The following is a 19,482-nucleotide window of genomic DNA, read 5'->3' as shown; positions in this document are numbered from 1 at the left end:
ATGAAGAAAAATATGACTTTTGTCGCCTAGGATAATTTCCAAGCCTCTCTCTGGACAGTGAGAAAGAACTGAAAAAAAATCATTACATGGGCATTTATCTTTAAGACTGTATGTTTTTTTTAATCCCTTTGTCATTACAGAATTTTTTGTTTACCTAGCTAAAATGTAAGAAAACAGTATTAGATTACTAGTAAAATTGCTAGTGACAATATAGCAGTTAAGTACAAACCTGAAACTAGATTACCCATTGTTCCAGTAGGAACAAACAATGCTGCCTCCTTGTCAAACAGTCTGGCAACTCTGTCCTGTAGAGCTGAAAATAAAGACAAAAGGTACACGTAAGATTTTTTTCAAAAAATAGCAAAATTTTTACTCTTTACATATATTTAAATCAACTGAAACACCTACCATTAACTGTTGGATCCTCCCCCATGACATCATCCCCGACTTCAGCAGTTGCCATGGCATTCCTCATTCCCGGGGAAGGCTTGGTGACGGTGTCACTCCGGAGGTCCACGACGTGTACATCAGACCGAGGCTGCTGACTAAGCTTGTGGTCGTGGTAACTTCTCCTGCCATTCCACACAGAATCCACTTCTTGTAGTACAGGGCATGACAGGGCCCTCTTCATACCAGGTACATGTAACATTGGTCTGGTATAGAACTTTCTCTAACAGTTCTATTTAAAAGAATAGGAGACCCATGAGTAACAATACACACACTTGTCTACCTTTTGATATAACATTGTGGCTGCCCCAAGTTTTTTGGAGGGGGGGGGCATTTATATATATTTTTTTACAAAGTTGACTCTATTATTTGTAATTTACAGCAAAACTACGGTTATAACGGGAAATTTTGGGACCTATGAAATTACTTTAAAATCATTATATCCGTAATTCGTTATAACTGTATAAGAAATTCATTAAATTTATATAGCTACTGGTGGATTTTATATGATTTTACGCTCCTTCGTTATATCCGTAAATTCGCAATATCCGTGTTCGTACTAAACGAGTTTTTTGTTTCTGATGTTCTGTAAAGGGAAATTTTAAGAGAAGAAAACATACATGATTTTGCTTTAAAATCATTCAACACCTGTCAACACCTTCTGCGACACGGGACCTCTGTTTATACGGTCTCCACGTCCCACATTGGGATTCGACTCCTTACTTCGTGACTCTAGGGCAGGCGCTCTAACCACTGCACCACGCGGGCGACATAAAAATGAAACATATCTAAGTCCGTTTAAGATTTATGTACTAGTAATTGAAAAATTAACGAGTTAGGTTTCAGTGAGATATGTTATTTTGATATTATTTTTTTCTCTCGTAAATCAAATAATTTAAATTTATTATGAACTTCGTTTAACTTAACTTTTGTAAACCAGATACATACTTTGTCGTGCACAGTGGCAAGTTGATTGAAATGATTGTTAGAGGTTAATAAATGTATATTTCAATTTAATGAAAATTAGATCTTTGATCAGCTAGATCCGTAATCGAAAACTTTATTTAAGTACAGTAGTGTACACTTTTGTTTTTACTTCATGTTTGTACCGTGTTTCCTTTGTTGGTTATCAAAAGAACGATATTGGAATCAACTAAGCTAACGTCACCCTGGTCATGACACTTAAAAAATGTTTAAAAAATAAAGCGATTTCTGAATTTTTTTTTAAACTTAATTTAAAGTATTGATGCCCGTTTTTAATTGTTAATTATTACACAATGCTCTCCACAATTGATATTCTTACTCTCCTGAATTTGCTTTAACAAGCCCAGCTGATTGTTTCATTTAAAAATTGTGCATGATTTTATAGTTCTTTTGTCCCCGCTCGATGGGCGGAGTTATAGAAAAGTGTGGGTTATGTACAGAAAACCCACACTTTTAACAAAAGAAATCACACCTGACTATGGTACAACACTTGTGCCAATCTACTTGAAATTTTTAAACATCATATATGAAAGTGGATTTGTTCCTGAAGAATGGTTGATTTGTTAAACCAATACTAGTATATAAAAACAAAGGAGACCCCACAAAACCTAAAAATCACCGCCCCATTACATTGCTTTGTTGCTTAGGAAAAGTTTTAGGAAAGGTTATTCGACTACACTTGATCATATCCTTACCCTACAAATTTTATCAAACATCTCAATGCAAAGAAAAAAAACTTTTTTGCGCATTCGTTGATTTTAAACAGGCATTTGATACAGTATGGCGAAATGGGCTTTGGACCAAGTTACATATTGGCGAAATAAATGGCAAGTGTTTTAAATATATCCAAAACATGTACAAAGGTGTAAAATCTATAATAAAATTAATGGCACGTTCACGGAATTTTTTTAGCTGTAATATAGGAGTGAGACAGGAAGAAAATATTTCACCATTCCTTTTTTCAATGTAATTATTAATGACATTGAAGATTTATTACTGAACGAGAATAATACTGGCTTGCAAAGTAATTCAAGATCTGTTGAGAATGAATTACTGATGTATTTTAAGTTGTTGGTTCTTTTTTAGGTGGATGATACTGTTATTACGACTGAATCAGCCGGTGAATTACAACTTCCAATTAATGTATTCCACACATATTGTTTACAATGGAAGTAAAAAGTGAATGTCGAAAAAACGAAGATTCTTGTTTTTTCCAAGGGTTCAATGTTAAAAAGAAAATTTCATTACGATAACTTAGTTATTGAAAATGTTAGAGAATTTATATAGGACCATTACCAGCTTCGTTTGGACTTTCAGTAGGCGTGGCATTCTAGAGCTTCTGAAATTTACACAGCTTTCTTTCACTGTTGAAATATACATAGGATAGAAATTCGTCCGAATGTCATCTGGTGTAGTAAATAGCCAATTAAAAGTTCTCTCATGGCAGAGAGGTGGGGCATTAGTCGTCTCATCGTTGTCAACAACAATTTAAAGATCCTGATGTTATTCATTTCTTAACCAATGGGAATCTACTAGTATTCGCCATTACGTAGCACCGAGAATGCCACGCCCTACTGAAAGTCCAAACTGGGGTTAAAATCGTCCTATTTATCGGTGTTTTTCCATGCTTAGGTTCCTTTTGCAAAACAAAAAAAAAAACACACACTTGATATATGAACAAACACAAAAGCAATGTATGACATTATAAAAAAAAATTAAACAATTCAAGTTACCAGTTGACGGTCAATTTAATCCAATTATTAGGTACAAAACCGCATATCTTCTATGGTTTGTTCAGGGAAATATACCCAACATGCCCATTACGTAACGAATATTTATCAGCTAGGTTGACCTACATGCAATTTCTATCTGTGTCATCTCTCTATCTTATTATCAGATGTCTGTATATCAAAAGAGCATTACTGTATATTGTATTGTAACTTTGAATTATTATGTACTGTTAAATCCAAAATCATATAAATCTATAAATGAGTGGAACTGGGGGACTGAGGAACACTTGACCTGGGGTTTCACCCCAGTTTAGACTCATTGAGAGTCGATTGTATTACATGTTGTATATGGTATATGGTACCCCTAATTCACAAAAATGAGCTAAACATAGTTTCACAGTCGATAAAATAGGTTTATCGGTTGTAAGCTATAGTTTACGGACTGTAAACTAGAGTTAACAACGTTAATCTATATTTTACATCTGTAAACCATAGTTAACGCGATAATCTATGTTTCAGAACCGTAAACTATACTTAACACCGAAAACAATCATTTCGATTGAAAAACATAGAATATCTGATAAATACAGTTTCACGATTGTAAACTATGGTTTACAACTCTTAACTATAGTTAACGATCGTAAATTATAGTTTACAGACGTGAATCTATGTTTATCAACAAAATCTATCGTAAACGTTTTATTACAGACAGATGAACTTTTCGTAAACTATAGTTAACAACCGTTAAATACAGTTTTAGAGATGAAAATTATAGTTAACGAATTGTAAACTATAATTCACGGTTTGTAAACTATAGTTTACAGTCGATAAACCTAGTTTATCAATTGTGAAACTATGTTTAGCACGCTAACTTCACAAAAATGAGCTAATCATAGTTTCATACATTGTAGTCGATAAACTAGGTTTATCGGTTGTAAACTATAGTTTACGGACTGTAAACTATAGTTAACAATGTTAATCTTTATTTTACATCTGTAAACAATAGTTAACGCGATAATCTATGTTTCACAACCGTAAACTATACTTAACACCAAAACTGATCATTTGCAATTGAAAAACATAGATTATCTGATAAATACAGTTTCACGATTTGTAAACTATGGTTTACAACTCTTAACTATAGTTAACGATCGTAAATTATAGTTTACAGACGTGAATCTATGTTTATCAACAAAATCTATCGTTAACGTTTTATTACAGACAGATAAACTTAGATTAGCATTCATAAACTATAGTTAACAACCGTTAAATATAGTTTTACATATGAAAACTATACTTAACGAATCGTTAACTATAGTTTACGGTTTGTAAACTATAGTTTACAGTCGATAAACCTAGTTTATCAATTGTGAAACTAGGTTTAGCTCATTTTTATGAATTTGGCCTGCCATAACTATAGTTAACAATTTGTTGACTATAGTTTTCATCTGTAATACTATATTTAAGCTTGTTAATTATAGTTTACGAATGCTAATCTAAGTTTATCTGTCTGTTATGGCAGGCCAAATTCACGAAAGTGATCTAAACATAGTTTCACAGTTCATATACTAGGTATATCGACTGTAAAGTTTAGTTTACAAACCGTGAACTATAGTTTACAATATGTTAACTATAGTTTTCATCTGTAAAATTATATTTATTGGTTGTTAAATATAGCTTACTAATGCTAATCAAGGTTTATCTGTCTGATTGATTGATTGTATATTGTTTAACGTCTCTCTTGAGAATATTTCACTCATATGTTATGCCGGTGAAGGGCTTCAAATTTTGAGGCACTTTTGCCAGCGCCTACCGTGACATAAACATATCCGAAAGACCCGTGACTTTCACTTCTAGTGCCGAGCGCTTGGCGAAGGAACAGTCACTACCTTTGTTTACGTCTTAGGTATGACGCGGCGCCGCGATCGAGAATCTATACGATTTAGGCTACCGTGACCGTAATAAATGTTAAGAATAGATTTTGTTGATAAACATAGATTCACGTTTGTAAACTATAATTTACAATCGTGAACTAAAGTTAAGAGTTGTTAATCATAGTTTTTCTTAAAACTATATTTATCAGATCGTTTCCTAAAGTTAAGAGTTGTAAACCATAGTTTACTAATTATGAAACTGTATTTATTAGATAATCTATGTTTTGCAATCGCAATTGATTGTTTTCAGTGTTAAGTATAGTTTATGGTTCTGAAACATAGATTATCGCCTTAACTATGGTTTACAGATGTAAAATATAGATTAACATTGTAAATTATAGTTTACAGTCCGTAAACTATAGTTTACAACCGATAAACCTAGTTTATCGACTGTGAAACTATGTTTAGCTCATTTTTGTGAATTTGGCCTGCCATACATAACTTTAGTATCTTTTCGAGAAATACTTAAAGTCCACTAAGTCAATGGTCATACCACAAACATGATTTAAATACCACTGATCATCAGGACTTGTGTAGCGTAGTGGATAGCATGCTACTCTCAATAGAAAATGTTACTCAGGACTGTTATTGCCAGCTTTCGAACTCAATGGATACCACGTTATTTTTTTAAATAAAAGAATAAATTTTAATTTTTTTTTTCACAAATTTTTGTTTATCATGATTTAATAAAAATAAATAATGAGAACTTCACTCTAAATACTAGATTCACAATTTGAATATATTTTACTGCTCAGTAATTTCACCAATCTCCATTTAAAGTTATCTTTCCTTACCCATACATTTCACTCAGTAAATGATTCGTCCTACATTTTATTTAGGTCTTGGTCTTCTCAATCATATTTTTTTCTGAAAATTAATTTGACGTTTATGAGGTTTCCGTATTTATTAGCATTATTTTTTAATATCTCAGTCCATTATTCCAAATATAAAAGTATATTATATAACTTTGTGAAATCCGATAATCTGATTGGTCAATACGAAGTACTTATTTTTTAATAACGACCGCTGAAAGCGAATAATGACTCGCACGAGCTGCCTCGTTTTCACTTTCGCTTTAGACAAACATGGAAGTTCGCAAGTTGTAGGTAAGAAAAATTTAAAAGACATAGTGAAGAACTCTGAGGCTGATAATGCAAAACAATTACAAGGATATCTGTCAACATTTTTCGGGAATACTAAGCACATACCATTTCATGGTTGAGTTCGAATTTTCAACTCGGCGAGCAGAGTTTTGACGCTGTTCACGCGATTACGGAGACTATAAAGAAAATAAAGACAAGCATGCCATGTAAGATTGTATCTTATCTTAGAAGACATAGGTATTTATATTTTATGTGTGCATTTCCTCTGCAAGTGTAAACGAATGCGATTCTCAATCTGGGGGAGGGGGTATTCTGTGTTACTCGGAGATAGATATATTGCGTTATTATTATGATATGGGTTAAAATTTATTACCGAAACAATTTCCTCTGAGTGATATTCAATGAATTCTGAAACATTTACATTCAACTTATTTATGGTTAATACTATCTCTGTAAACATAAGGAAGATAAACATTGTACTAAAAATTTTGGAAATAATTATTAATATAATATAATAAATATGGACTCAATGCACGGTCAATATGCATTTATAATGACCCAGGAAGACAGATATTGACCTCAGATACATGAAGTATATCGACCTCGGGCTAGCGCCCTCGGTCGATATAAAATCTTCGGTCAATATCATCCTGGGTCATTATAAATGCATATTGACCTACATTGAGTCCATATTTGTATAATAACAAACATAAGTTTACATAAAACATGATTTTATTAACATTAAAATATGTAAAGCTATATATAAGGCAACAATATACAGCAAAAAATAATCACAAAGTATATGTATAAGATATATTGCAACGTCCATACAAAATATTAAGGTAGTACAATTATATATCAAAATGGCATCACAATTTTGATCACAATGCAAGACACCTCCAAGTCTGTAAACTTCCTGTTACTGCCAAACCTACAGAGATAACAGAAAATCTATGCATTCTTGTTTTCATGTGAATTATAATTCAGGGAATTATTAAAATATAACTTATCCATAGAAAATAATGACCCATTGTACCTTCACTGTGCTGTCAACAGAACCAGAGAAAATCCTTCCTCTAGAAACAGCCAGGCAAGCTACACTGCCCTGGTGTCTGAGCAATGTCTGAGTGCAGATCATATTGTCCATGCTCCAAACCTAAAAGAAAACAATTACATTATTTACAACAAATATACAATGTGATCAAACACAGTTATTTTTATATACAGCTGTATCTATGTAAACTATTTTCTTTGCAAAGATTATGGGAATTAAATAGCATTTCTCCATCTTCTTGTTTTTTTTTAATCAAAATACAAGTACAACATATACTTAATGAAAAAAAAAAGTTATCTTAGATCATTTTCAAAGAAATTAAACACATTTTCACAAAAGTAAAATAAATCAAAGAGAAGAAGTTATCACTGACTCTGAGAGACCGGTCATAAGAAGCACTGAACACTTTGGTCCCCGAGGTCGTGTGAAGAACAGCCATGCTATACACCGTGCCTGTGTGACCTTTCAGGGTCACCACTAACTCCTTGGAGACCAGCTCCCATACCTGACAAAGAGGGAGAAAAATAGTACATGTAATTGATGTAAATAAACAAAATTCCTCAGTTTGTTACTATACACAAAGTAATGAAAGGAATCATATAGTAAGAGTCTTACGTGGATGACATTTTCATAAGTGCCACAGAGGATGTGGTGGTTAGTGACGGCTAAACTGTAAACACTGCCCTCCGACGTCTCAAGATTGTGTATAACCTCCAGAGTGTCTAAATCCCAGATCTACAACAGAAAGTATACAATCTAGTTTGATATATGCCTTGTACCAACCTGTATGAAAAAAATATTTATTTAAAAGTGTTTTTGGATGTAATCCTCTATCAAAAAATATCAGACAGATTGTGGCTAATCTTACCAATATTGTCTGATAATAGCCAATGTATAAGAAGTTTTGGGTGGCTACCCTTAATTACCTTTATTGTCTGGTACCACTGTATAAGTAGTTTTGGGTGGCTTCCCTTACCTTTATTGTCTGGTAGGAACCACTGTATAAGTAGTTTTGGGTGGCTACCAGAGCCCTGACCCAGTGGTTCATTCCTGTCAGTTCCTTTTTAAGTTCCATTGTGTGGGCATCCCAAACCTACAGAAAATATAAAAGGATCCACATAATTATTCCAACAACCAGCCAACTTTTTCCAGCAAATGGGGATAATTTTGCATGCTTCTTTATTAAGCACTGTAAAATTATTATGCAAGTGTGCAAGGCTGGAGATGAAGTAATCATTGCATGCATACGAAAACTACCCTTGTACAGAAACATTGGCTTTAAAATACCTTATCATCTTAACTGATTTACACAGACTTTATATCACAACTTTCTAATTTCTCACCTTGATCACTTTTAAAGACCCACTGAACAGCATGTTTTTGGCTGAGGTCAAAGTGCACACAGGATTTTCATGAGCTTCTACGGAATTCTCTTTCTCAAAGTTCTCAATATTCCATACCTTAAAAAATCAATGAATTTTTTAATCTAATATACTTGCTTATACTCATCCTATTAGATTTTAAAAAGCTATTGTTTGACCCTTCCCCCATAAATTAATGAAATTTAGTTAAATCTACCTACTTTAGCCCCACCCAATGCCTTACCCTGATCCTACATTCCTGAGACCCACTGTAGTTTAGTATAATCTCCCTACTTTACCCCCTCCCCATGCCTAACCCTGATCCTACAGTCCTGAGACCCACTGTAGTTTAGTATATTCTCTCTACTTTACCCTCTCCCTTTGCCTTACCCTGATCCTACAGTCCTGTGACCCACTGTAGAGTTTGTTACCCCAGGTACAGAGGGCCAGAACAATGCCAGTGTGTCCCTCCATCGTCTTTATACACCTGTAATTGTTACCTGTATCCCACACCTACAAAATACATTGACAACTACAGGTACAACTCAAAAATATCACACACATAAGTGAATCAATTTTTCAGAAAAGTTTTAATTTGTTGTATCCTTTTAAACTGTCTACCTAAATTTTTGTATTACACTTGTAATGATTTGGCAACAGTATCTATATATCAAAATAATATAACATTAGAACTCCTAAATTACCTTTATAGTTTTATCAGAGGAACCACTGAACAGGAAGTCTCCATATTCTGTTAAGCACCAAACCGGTCCCTGAAAAGATTATGGTACTAACATTACGATACCACTAATACTTCATCTAGAAGCCATCCTACTTGAAGGACAAATAAAATATAACAAATCATATTTGTTTTTTGCTCTTCTCTGCACAGAAAAAAATCTTATGGAATTACAAAACATGTACCATACTTTTGATTTTTTTTCCTCAATTGAATCTGATTAAAATTAAAGTCATATTCCTTAAGTCGTTTTTATTCCACAGTGTTAGAATTAAACGATATCTCAAAAAGTACCAATTGCGATGGTTTTATTTCACACTGCAAGAAATTATTTCAAAATTTCGTATATGCATTTAAATGATTTTAAAAACTAATAATAACATTCATGACAGTTAAATTTCATGGAAAAATGATAAATCGCGAACATAGCAAAATTAAAACCATCATGATTATTTGCCAATCTACAGTATACAATTTAAAAATAAATACACTTATCCATACCTGATGTCCAACAAAAGTCCCACGACATTTGAACATTTGCTGAGGATCATAGACTGCAATGAAGAGAAAGTTTTTTTAACTTTAAAAAATGCAGAATTACATTGTATTAAGATCTTGACAATATGATTTCTGAATTTCAAAATTGGCCTCCAGCAGACATAAAGTTGTGTACTTAATCATATTTTGAGCATAAAAAGAACATATTAGTTACATGCAGAATTGTTGGAAGTACATGTACGTATACAAGCGGTAATGCTTTAAATAACGATACATGTACTTAGATCTTCCCATGCCCTTCACTTCATTTCCTGAGGTGTTAGGTTAAATATCAAGATTTTTTGGAATCAAAACAAGACTCAAAAGGGAATAAGTGAAAAACATTATTCTCTCATAAACAAGCATGCATGTAATTCTGAAAATCAAAATTTGTAAGCAAAGAAGGAAAGATTCAGATGAAATGTTTTCATCGTCATCTGAATCACATTCATGAATTATTATGTGTTGAAATGTCCTGAAAAGTATTCATGGAAGTCTAGTTTCTTAAATTTTGAGATTCTCAAGATCTAAAAGACTTTTGTCTACTGGTAGGTAGTATCTGAGCAGACCGAGTACTTATTTAAATTAAACTGCCATATCATAAAAATGACCTTCAGAAGTACTGATGCAGAAAACCTTATTAACCAATCAATAAATCTATTTGAAGTTCAAAGATCAAGGTTATGTACAAGTGATAATGGTACGCAACATCCTGATATGAAGTGATCCATCCACATGTTAAATAGGAAAATTGAAAATTTGAAAATGCCCAAAGCTGATAGACTGATTAATTTCAAGGATGTTTAATAATCTACGAGGGGTGTTAGAAAAGTTCGCGGACAAGTTCTATTGTGAGCGCGCTATTTCCACGAAACCGGTAAAACTTTCCAGATAAAATATTAACCTATTTTCCAATAAATATACAAAAATTTGGTGCTCTCCGGTGATCATTGAAAAATAAACGGCTTCTTTATTTTGATAAATCTTGCTTCACGGAGCATGCTCCATTTTGGCACGTTTACATTACAAAGACTCTTTATTAAAATTAAAAATTGCACAATTGTAGCGCAAAGAGATTTATGATATTTTACCTATCGCTAAAGTATTCATGAAGCGTCACTTGGAGAAATTTTGAATTAAATTGGAGGGTATATGACTGTTTTATAGCCATTTATAAATGATCAACACGTAAAAATACAGTCAAAAATCGGAACGTCATTGAGCGTCATGGAGCACTGCACTACGTAGAAATTATGTGTGTAGACAGTAAAATGTCTAAAAAGAGATTAAAATTTTCAAGATGTTGCCGGAAATTTCCTACACACACAAAGGACAAAAGTTTTCAAATGATTGTGACTTCATATAAATGGAAGGATTAACATTTTGAATGATTAACTCCATCGATACTTCAATACCCTCTTATCGCATGGACGTTGTGCCTATATGGTTTTGCAGTTTTCAAACCTGATCAATTTACTGCATAGACGTTTTTAAAGATCTCGAAAATATCCGAATCAATACAATCCGAATTAGTATAAAAGACATTATAGTAGAAAGGTAACATGTCTTGATATGGATGTTCAATTTTAAAGTAGAAAAAAGATAGGAAAAATCTGAAGAAAGGAAAGATTTATAGAACTGCGACAAAGTATAACGGATTGAAATCTGGTTGTCACGTCGCCTTACGTCAAGGGATTGCTCCGTGAATCCTATGACATAATAGTAAAAATCGTTGTAAATTTTCAAGATTTTAGTAAATGGACCTGATTTTTTACATACTAATAAACAAAATGTAGGAATTTATTCAGACATAGGTCATACTTCACAGTACACAATAGATTTTCCGTAATTCAATGTGTCCGCGAACTTTTCTAACAACCCTCGTACATATATTTTTTAAATGCAAACAAAAATATATTAAAAACTAAAATGTGCAAATTGTCCATTTCAATGCCTTGTGATAAGAAAATTAAAAAAAAACTGGGTTCTCAAAATTCAAAGATATTGGCATATACAAGAGGGTCAAGACAAAAAAAAAAATCATCCCACACCAGTAAACACAAGTACCTCCAAACACGGAGTTCCTTCCATTCAACACACTAGTTATATGTGCCACCTCATTCTGCAGAAGAGGAAGACAAGAGTTATCTCCCTTACAGAATTAATTTAAAATAAATTACCTCCATTGCGTCCATTCAACTGATTTTGTATGTTGGCTAGTTCATCCTACCAAAACATGAAAGTTTACATACATGCTTAAAATTCAAAATGGCCTAGAGAACTGAACACAATTGTTTATGTAATCATAATATAATTTCAATTCTAATCAAAAGGCAAAATAGATTTAAAAACATTTCTCTATAAAACGACTTTTAAGTAAACATACCATGAGAAGGGCCCGCTCCTTGCGATTCTCCACAACTTCACTAAGTAAATTATTCTGAGTGCGTTCAATAAGTTCTGAAACAGCATGAGCAGAAAAGATACAATGTTTATGAAAAATCAAAGTTCTCTACTCACAAATTTCATACAGCTTTCAAATCATCTTATTATTGATTTATGGATATAATAAAAGAACTTTCAACTGCAGTGTCTATACTATTTCAACTTAACAAATAAATAGGTCACATAAATGACCCTGACCTAGTTTCATCTCAGCACTTTTCTCCAGGTTCTCCAGCCTCTCTGACAGCTTCCCTAACATGGAGCGGAGGAAGTTGATTTCTTGGTCCTTCTCCTCTAGGGATTCCTGGAGTTCCCCGATCTTCTCCTCTATGTGACCAAGAAAGTCCTTCACCCCCTCGTACTTACAAATCTTCAGGTGATCCTGAAGTTCTTCTTGCGTTCCAGTAAATTCACAACTATAATGAGTGTAAGATGCTTCATAAGCTTTGTTCATTTTCACAAAATCAAGTCAATAGTTATCCTTCACAAAACAACTTGATTTACAGCTAACTCCACTTACATTGAACTCGCTTATTTTGAAATTCCGCTTATTTTGAAATAAAAATAAATCCCCAGTTTTTGACTCTCATATTCTTTGCATTAAAATAACGGTTATATTGAAATCGGCTATATTGAAATTTTGCTTATATTGAAGCCACTAATCGGTCCCCACAGGTGATAATGAGTTGTTTTCATAACGGTTATACTGAAGTACTCCCTGGCGGCGCTGTCGTTACGTTTGGTGACAGAAATTATGCCTGACTGACCAGTTGATATAAAAAGGTGTGAATAATTCAGTTTTCACGTGCACCTTATGTTTTTTTTAATACTGCATGCTCTTACAAAATAAAATTTTTCACTGCTAAATTCTTTGTTTCCATGTATATAATACGGAAGTATTTAGGCTAAAGGCAACATAGAAACCCCCACAGATCTAGAAAAAACTTAACTTTCAAATTAAATCCGTACTGTGAATGGCTAATGATAAACCTGAATTGACATCGGTGATTTTTCTCCAAAATGTAAATAAATGCGATCGGGGAATAATAATGAAGTTGAAGATTGTCTTATCGAGAAAAAAGAATTACAAAGAAACCATTTTAATTAAACTTTCAAGGACTAATATTCCATGCGATCTGTACACTGTTATAGGTAAACAATGACAAAATTAATTTGTTCGGGTTTGTTCTTTATTTTAAGATCGGGATTAAACTTTTAATTTAAAAAAATGGTGGCTTCACGATTTCGCTTATATTGAATTACGGATATATTGAAATAATTTGCATGGTCCCCTGAATTTCAATATATCCAGAGTAGGCTGTATTTTTTTGTGACCTACCTGTGTTTGAAATGAGGACATCGGACATTACTACAGAATTTGATATGGTCCTCCAGATCCTACAATGAGAAGATACATAAAATCTCCACACTGAAATAAACTGTAAGATTGTCAGTTTCTGGTTTACACAATAAGTACTGACCTTCCTTAACAACTGAGGACAGCCCGTGTGGTTTGGACAATCCACCATCATATAATCACAGGTATCTTCATGCTCTCTGAAAATCAAATCATTTTATAATTAAGATAATAATTAACACTAAATTTTGTGTAAAAACAGAGAACACATTTACACATTTTTTTTTCAAAATTTATCAATAAATGCCACCTCAGGTAGTTTGAGATATTTTCATAACTTATTAAGCACATAACATCAGATGAACATCATATAAGTAACTGAACAACCTTTATAACTTACATTACATGGACAAATACATTGTTTATATGTAACTAAACAACCTATTATAACTTACAATCTACAGGAGACTTTGACGGTGGCCTGACATCTCGTGGGATCCACCTCGTACGACTGACCATCCTCTGACAGCCGGCAGCCGTGGCGACAGTAGACGTACATCTCTCCGATCTGTTCTGACACCGCAATGTTAGCCACCACCACTGCTATTGTCTGATTGTCTATTGGACAAACTCCTGTTGAAAGAAAATTATTAACCATGAGTAAGTAATCAAGCATCATTATATCAAACCTAGAGGTCTAATAACCCTGAAATGTCCAAGTTAGTCTCATTTCTCAAACTGACCAAGCAAACGTGCCGTATTCCATTCGTCGGCATGGCCAGGTGCTGTTATAGGACCAACAACATCCAAATTGCGAATTCAATGCTTAATTATTACAGCAAATGATAACAAAATTTGCGTATTAAGCACTCTTCTTCTTCAGTTTTTCAAAACTTGCTTTATGTACATTCAGAGTAGAAGAATTCACTTGGAAATTAAAATATGGCTACAGCAAGTCATAACGAAAATGACAAAAAATAAGTTGTTGGTAAATATGAAAATAATCCATAAAATGAAATTCAGTATTGCCTCTGACTGGTCTTTTCATGTTGTATATGTTGAATACAAATTTACCTTCATTCTGTTGTGTGACACATCTTCTGCAATAGGAGTGCTACAATTCAGAATAATTCAAAATTAAACAATAAAAAGAAAATTTATAAAAATAATACACACGTACAATATGTTTGACTTTTTTTTTAAAGATCTCTTTCAATGCATGATGAATTTTAGTGAGCTTTCTTCAAAAGTACACATGCGTTACACAATTTTAGATAAAAAAATGCTTATCTTTGTAGATTTTTTTCCTAAATCAAAATCATTAACACTCTTACCAGTTTGAACGGTAATACTTACCCCACAAGTCACCATCACAGGGTCTTTGTAAACACTGTTACACATTTTACAGAAGAGACTTTTACTGGGGGGCTCAACAAAAACCAAAATATCCTGTAACATAATAATGATACACATTAAGACATGTAAATGAACACATTAAATCCCATTCAAAACAAAATTAATATGTCAAAGAATATCAATATATTAAAAGGAAATTGATAAAAAAGCTTTAAATTATAAAGAAAAATCTCCTTTTCCTATATACATGTACAAAGTCTATAATTGCAGAAGTACTGTAAACATTCTTTTTCTCTAAGTTATTTTACATGACTGCATGGACATAAAAAAGGAAATGCAGAAATTATGTTATGAATCATATCTATGAACAGCAAAAAATAATGATCAGTAAAATCCAAGAGTGTTGATATATTGAGAACCTTCAAAGAAAGACCTAACCTCTGTTTCAGAATGATGCGGTGATGATTTTCGGTGAGTAGGTGACAAGGGGAGAGAAGCAGAGTCGGGAAGTCTTGGACTGGGTTCTCCGTACGCTGACATTCTCTGTCCTGTGTCATTGTATGCTGACATTCTCTGTCCTGTGTCATTGTAGGACATCTGGTGGGTGACAAGTTTACCTTCTTGTAGTACTATACTGTTGTTCATCTAAATTCAATGTAAATAAAATATAAGACTTATTAGCATCTCCTTGAACAATGTCAATTTAAATTAAACAAAAGTGTCAGCAGATATATTTTCATCTTTTATTTTAAGTACATTGTAATTCTAAATTTACTTAAAAAATACCCTAGCTTTTTTTCTTATTAATTTTGAACTTATGCATTGAATCAGGCCTGTGAGAATTACTCAAATGAACACAAGACACACCTTTACAATAGACTAATAAAAAACTTGGATGTACAGGGAAACATTTTGTTATTGACTATAGACATGAGAGATATTGTGAAAAAGACCTAAATTCATAATATCTGTCAATACTTTTGAAAACTGGCCAATCTGTAAGAGCTTATCAGCTGACAACAAATACAAGTAACAACATTATAAATACAATAAATAATGTATTTAACAAACCATTGGGTTACTCCTGTTTTCATTTCTAACTGGTGATGATGTGCAGGAAGAGGCTTGTTCTTCTTTTGCTAAATAAACGAAAAAATGAATTTTTACTATACAATTCAATGTAAACATATAAGACTAAGCATATTAAATCCTCACTCTGTAGGGCTTTTTTTTTAACTTGATAAAAAATTGTCAGAAAATATTCTAGACCAAATCAAGCCTTATGGGTCAACTACTCGCATGCAAGTAAATTGCTATGCATTTCATGAGAGGATGCTTAATAGTAATACAACTGTAACATGAATAGGAGAAAAAAATGAGATAGATCAGTGAAGGATTCAAACCTAGCTGGGCCCTCTGAATTATTTGCCAGGTTCTCTACCAATTAAGAATCTGGCTAGTGAGAATCAACATACCTGTCTGACCAACACATTTCTCCCTACCTCAAAAAATAACCTTCTCAATAAAATGTCATGTGTAACTCTTTTTAACCCTTGAGTTAGCATATGGTCCATAATATCAAACAATTACATAACATGCTCCACATTTATACTGTAATGTATGCTTTACTTTTTAAAAATTATAATGTACCTGAGTTGGGTGGTGATGAGATAGGATGGTTTTCTCCATAATTCACAGAGGTAGATTGAAACTATAAAAAATTTAATAAAGTCATTGAAGTGAAATCTATTTTATTAAAAACAAGAGCGTACAGTGAAGTATCTTATACCATTGTTGATTCTTTAATAAACTCCGCATAAAGGAGTGCATAGCTACTTTGTAAATTGCGTACTTTGGAAATTTCAATCAATGGTATGTAAAGCTGTTACATTCAATTTTCCCTTTTAAACGTGCCATATCATGACTTTACACTAATGTCTAGAAAATCATTATAATCACAAATATTAGGGATATTGTAAACAAATGACAGTCATTTCTAAATTAAGACCCAATTCATGCGGAACAATTTGACAAAATAAGAAATAAATGAATATCCACACTATGTATTTGAGGTAAAATTGTTGTTTTATTAAATAACTGCAGTGTTTGACTCACTGAATTTGTCCTACTGGCGTAATCATCTAGTGGGTCGTATTCCCGGTAGTTGTGTGCCATTTTCTCCTTTTTCTCCACTTCCTGTTTATAAGTTGCGTTCCGACTATATTGAATCGTTCGTAAAATGTTCCAACTGCGGACGTCCAAGAAAACAGCCTTGAACTCGAAATGTCATTGGTTGGATAATCTAAATCTAACAGAAATCACATATTATTAAGGGAATTGAGGAAAAAAACTTGATTTAAATGCTATATGACCGTTTTAACATTAACAAGTCAATACTGGTGGACAAGAAGCCACACATATGATTTACATATAGTCCGGTACCTTACGTACTCATGTTACTTACAAATATTTTTCAAAAAGTATTGTACTCCAAATTAGAAACAAGCACCGAATCTTACCAATCGGGCAAACTAAGACTATTCAATTCACATCGCATACATCAAAGAAGTGTTCACTGATTAATCGAGAACAAATTACCAGACAAAATACTCTACACCACCCAGTTAAACAACGTATAATAATTGTAATCTCAAATATCTACATTTAGTGGACACAGGTGTAATATGATGACCAAACACAGTTAAAAGGGGATAAAGGTGGACACATTCTTGAAGAAAAAATGATTATTTTTGTAAGTAGAGGACCTTCTCGTGTCTGATGAAATTCAACTCAGTTTTCCAGGTATTTAATTAAACACAAAATTTCGATGTTTCTCTTTTCTAGGCATGTCTTTTACATGGTAGAAATTTATTTTACTCATTATTCATGTCAATATAGAATCTACGATCTGTCATAAAATAAATTTTCATTGCAGAAAATAAGTCGTGTTGAGGAATTAGAAAAAAATCTTGTTAAAGATAAACTCAGACCATCCTAAAAATGAAATTAAATGTATTTTTCCCTTAATTTAGATCAAATGTTAGAAAATTTAGACCAATTTGAAAAATGTAAAATTCTTTGATCAATAGGTATGCACGTGGAAAATGCGATTTTAGACAAATTAACGGTTATCAGAATTCTTTGCTGTTTGACTATTTATTATAAGAATAACGGTTTTTGTACAACAATTCACAGCTAATACCTGTGGAAATTTCAAACAATTTTTTTTTCAACCATTGTAGAATTTACCATAAACATGACTACTCAGAAGTTTTTGTTGATTATACACACACATTTACAGGATCGTTTAAAAGCTGATAAAACAAAAATAGTGAAACTTGTTTGTCCAAAAACCATTAAAAAAACACCAGAAAATAAAGATTATGTAGGTCTTAAATTTTATGCATTTGTAGTAATCATCTAACAAACTGACACAACTGCACTCGTTTTTGTTTTTTTTTTTTTTTTTTTTTCTTTTTTTTTTTTTTTTCTTTTTTTTTGCCAGAGTTAGAGAATCGAAGTGTCTCACGCAGCCCCCAAATTAGGCCACTACTCTCACCCAATCTCATTACGACTACAAATGTAGATGATACAGCCGCGTCTCTTTTTTTTCAAGAGATCTAGATATATGTCTATTTAATTGAGATTACTTTTATTTAAGTTTGCTTGTGTTCTCTGTGTGCTTGTTAGCAGGAATCAATAGTTGTAGTAGCTATAGTAGGGTTAAACAAGATAAACGCCTCAATTCTCTCTAGCAGGAACTTACACCAATTCGAGAGTTTGTTATGTTTCAATTGAAAAGGAAAATGATCCAGTACAAACGTACTTTGAAGTCAAATGTGCAAGCAAAACTTTTGGGGAAAAGGTGATACCCAAAAATGTCGTGGGAATATCATTTTACTTTCTCTTCCGATAAGCACTCGAATTATTTTTATTTCAAATAATCTATACCGCAAAACTGTTCTTAGCACCTGGACTTTAATGGCAAATAATTAGATTTTCGTCAGATACCAATTTCCGTGTATGGATTATAATTTATTACCCTGTCATCATTTGAACAGAGAAAATAAATAAATACAAATCTTTTGATTGAATGTTGAATTACTTTATTTGGTGTTTGATTTAATACTATATTGTTCATGCTACATGTATGTAGCAACTTGCCCCCTTTTCGTTTTATTTAGTTTTCCTTTCTTGAACGATAATCGTTAACTTTGAAACAATGCTCGTAAATCACAGAGGACAGGCATAGATCAGTTCCCGTAATGATGGATTTGTGACTTGTAAGATCTTGGACGTTCATTCTTTGTCATGTTGTATCGGTCAGACAACCCTAGAATATTTGTCCGCATTTCCCCCTTTTTATTTTCTGAAACATAAATAATTCTAATGAAATTATGTAGCTTTGTTCAAAAAATCAATTACATTCCATTTC

The 19,482-nt window shown here is 32.7% G+C and overlaps 1 protein-coding gene across 1 annotated transcript in view; it reads right to left on the bottom strand.

The window, feature by feature from the left end:
• LOC134281596 (E3 ubiquitin-protein ligase TRAF7-like) overlaps positions 1–17,285 on the bottom strand; it is a 35,348-nt gene extending 18,063 nt beyond the window's left edge. Inside the window, exons 1-22 of the mRNA XM_062764035.1 lie at positions 17,163–17,285; positions 16,698–16,758; positions 16,119–16,186; positions 15,486–15,692; positions 15,048–15,140; positions 14,766–14,805; positions 14,147–14,324; positions 13,816–13,891; positions 13,674–13,732; positions 12,533–12,750; positions 12,276–12,349; positions 12,070–12,115; positions 9,854–9,906; positions 9,318–9,386; positions 9,004–9,126; positions 8,596–8,712; positions 8,229–8,345; positions 7,868–7,987; positions 7,626–7,757; positions 7,235–7,354; positions 409–550; positions 230–313 (exon numbers count right to left, since the gene is read on the bottom strand). Of these exons, the coding sequence (XP_062620019.1) occupies positions 230–313; positions 409–550; positions 7,235–7,354; positions 7,626–7,757; positions 7,868–7,987; positions 8,229–8,345; positions 8,596–8,712; positions 9,004–9,126; positions 9,318–9,386; positions 9,854–9,906; positions 12,070–12,115; positions 12,276–12,349; positions 12,533–12,750; positions 13,674–13,732; positions 13,816–13,891; positions 14,147–14,324; positions 14,766–14,805; positions 15,048–15,140; positions 15,486–15,692; positions 16,119–16,186; positions 16,698–16,758; positions 17,163–17,222 (2,257 nt within the window). The 5' untranslated portion in view covers positions 17,223–17,285. The remainder of the gene's footprint in view (positions 1–229; positions 314–408; positions 551–7,234; positions 7,355–7,625; positions 7,758–7,867; positions 7,988–8,228; positions 8,346–8,595; positions 8,713–9,003; positions 9,127–9,317; positions 9,387–9,853; positions 9,907–12,069; positions 12,116–12,275; positions 12,350–12,532; positions 12,751–13,673; positions 13,733–13,815; positions 13,892–14,146; positions 14,325–14,765; positions 14,806–15,047; positions 15,141–15,485; positions 15,693–16,118; positions 16,187–16,697; positions 16,759–17,162) is intronic.
• Between the last annotated feature and the right edge of the window lie 2,197 nt (positions 17,286–19,482).

Source organism: Saccostrea cucullata, unplaced genomic scaffold, assembly GCF_032062105.1.
Source record: "Saccostrea cucullata isolate Sc308-1 unplaced genomic scaffold, CSIRO_AGI_Scuc_v1 ctg66, whole genome shotgun sequence".
NCBI classification, from domain to species: Eukaryota; Metazoa; Mollusca; class Bivalvia; order Ostreida; family Ostreidae; genus Saccostrea; species Saccostrea cuccullata.
This window is presented reverse-complemented; position numbering and strand designations above follow the sequence as displayed.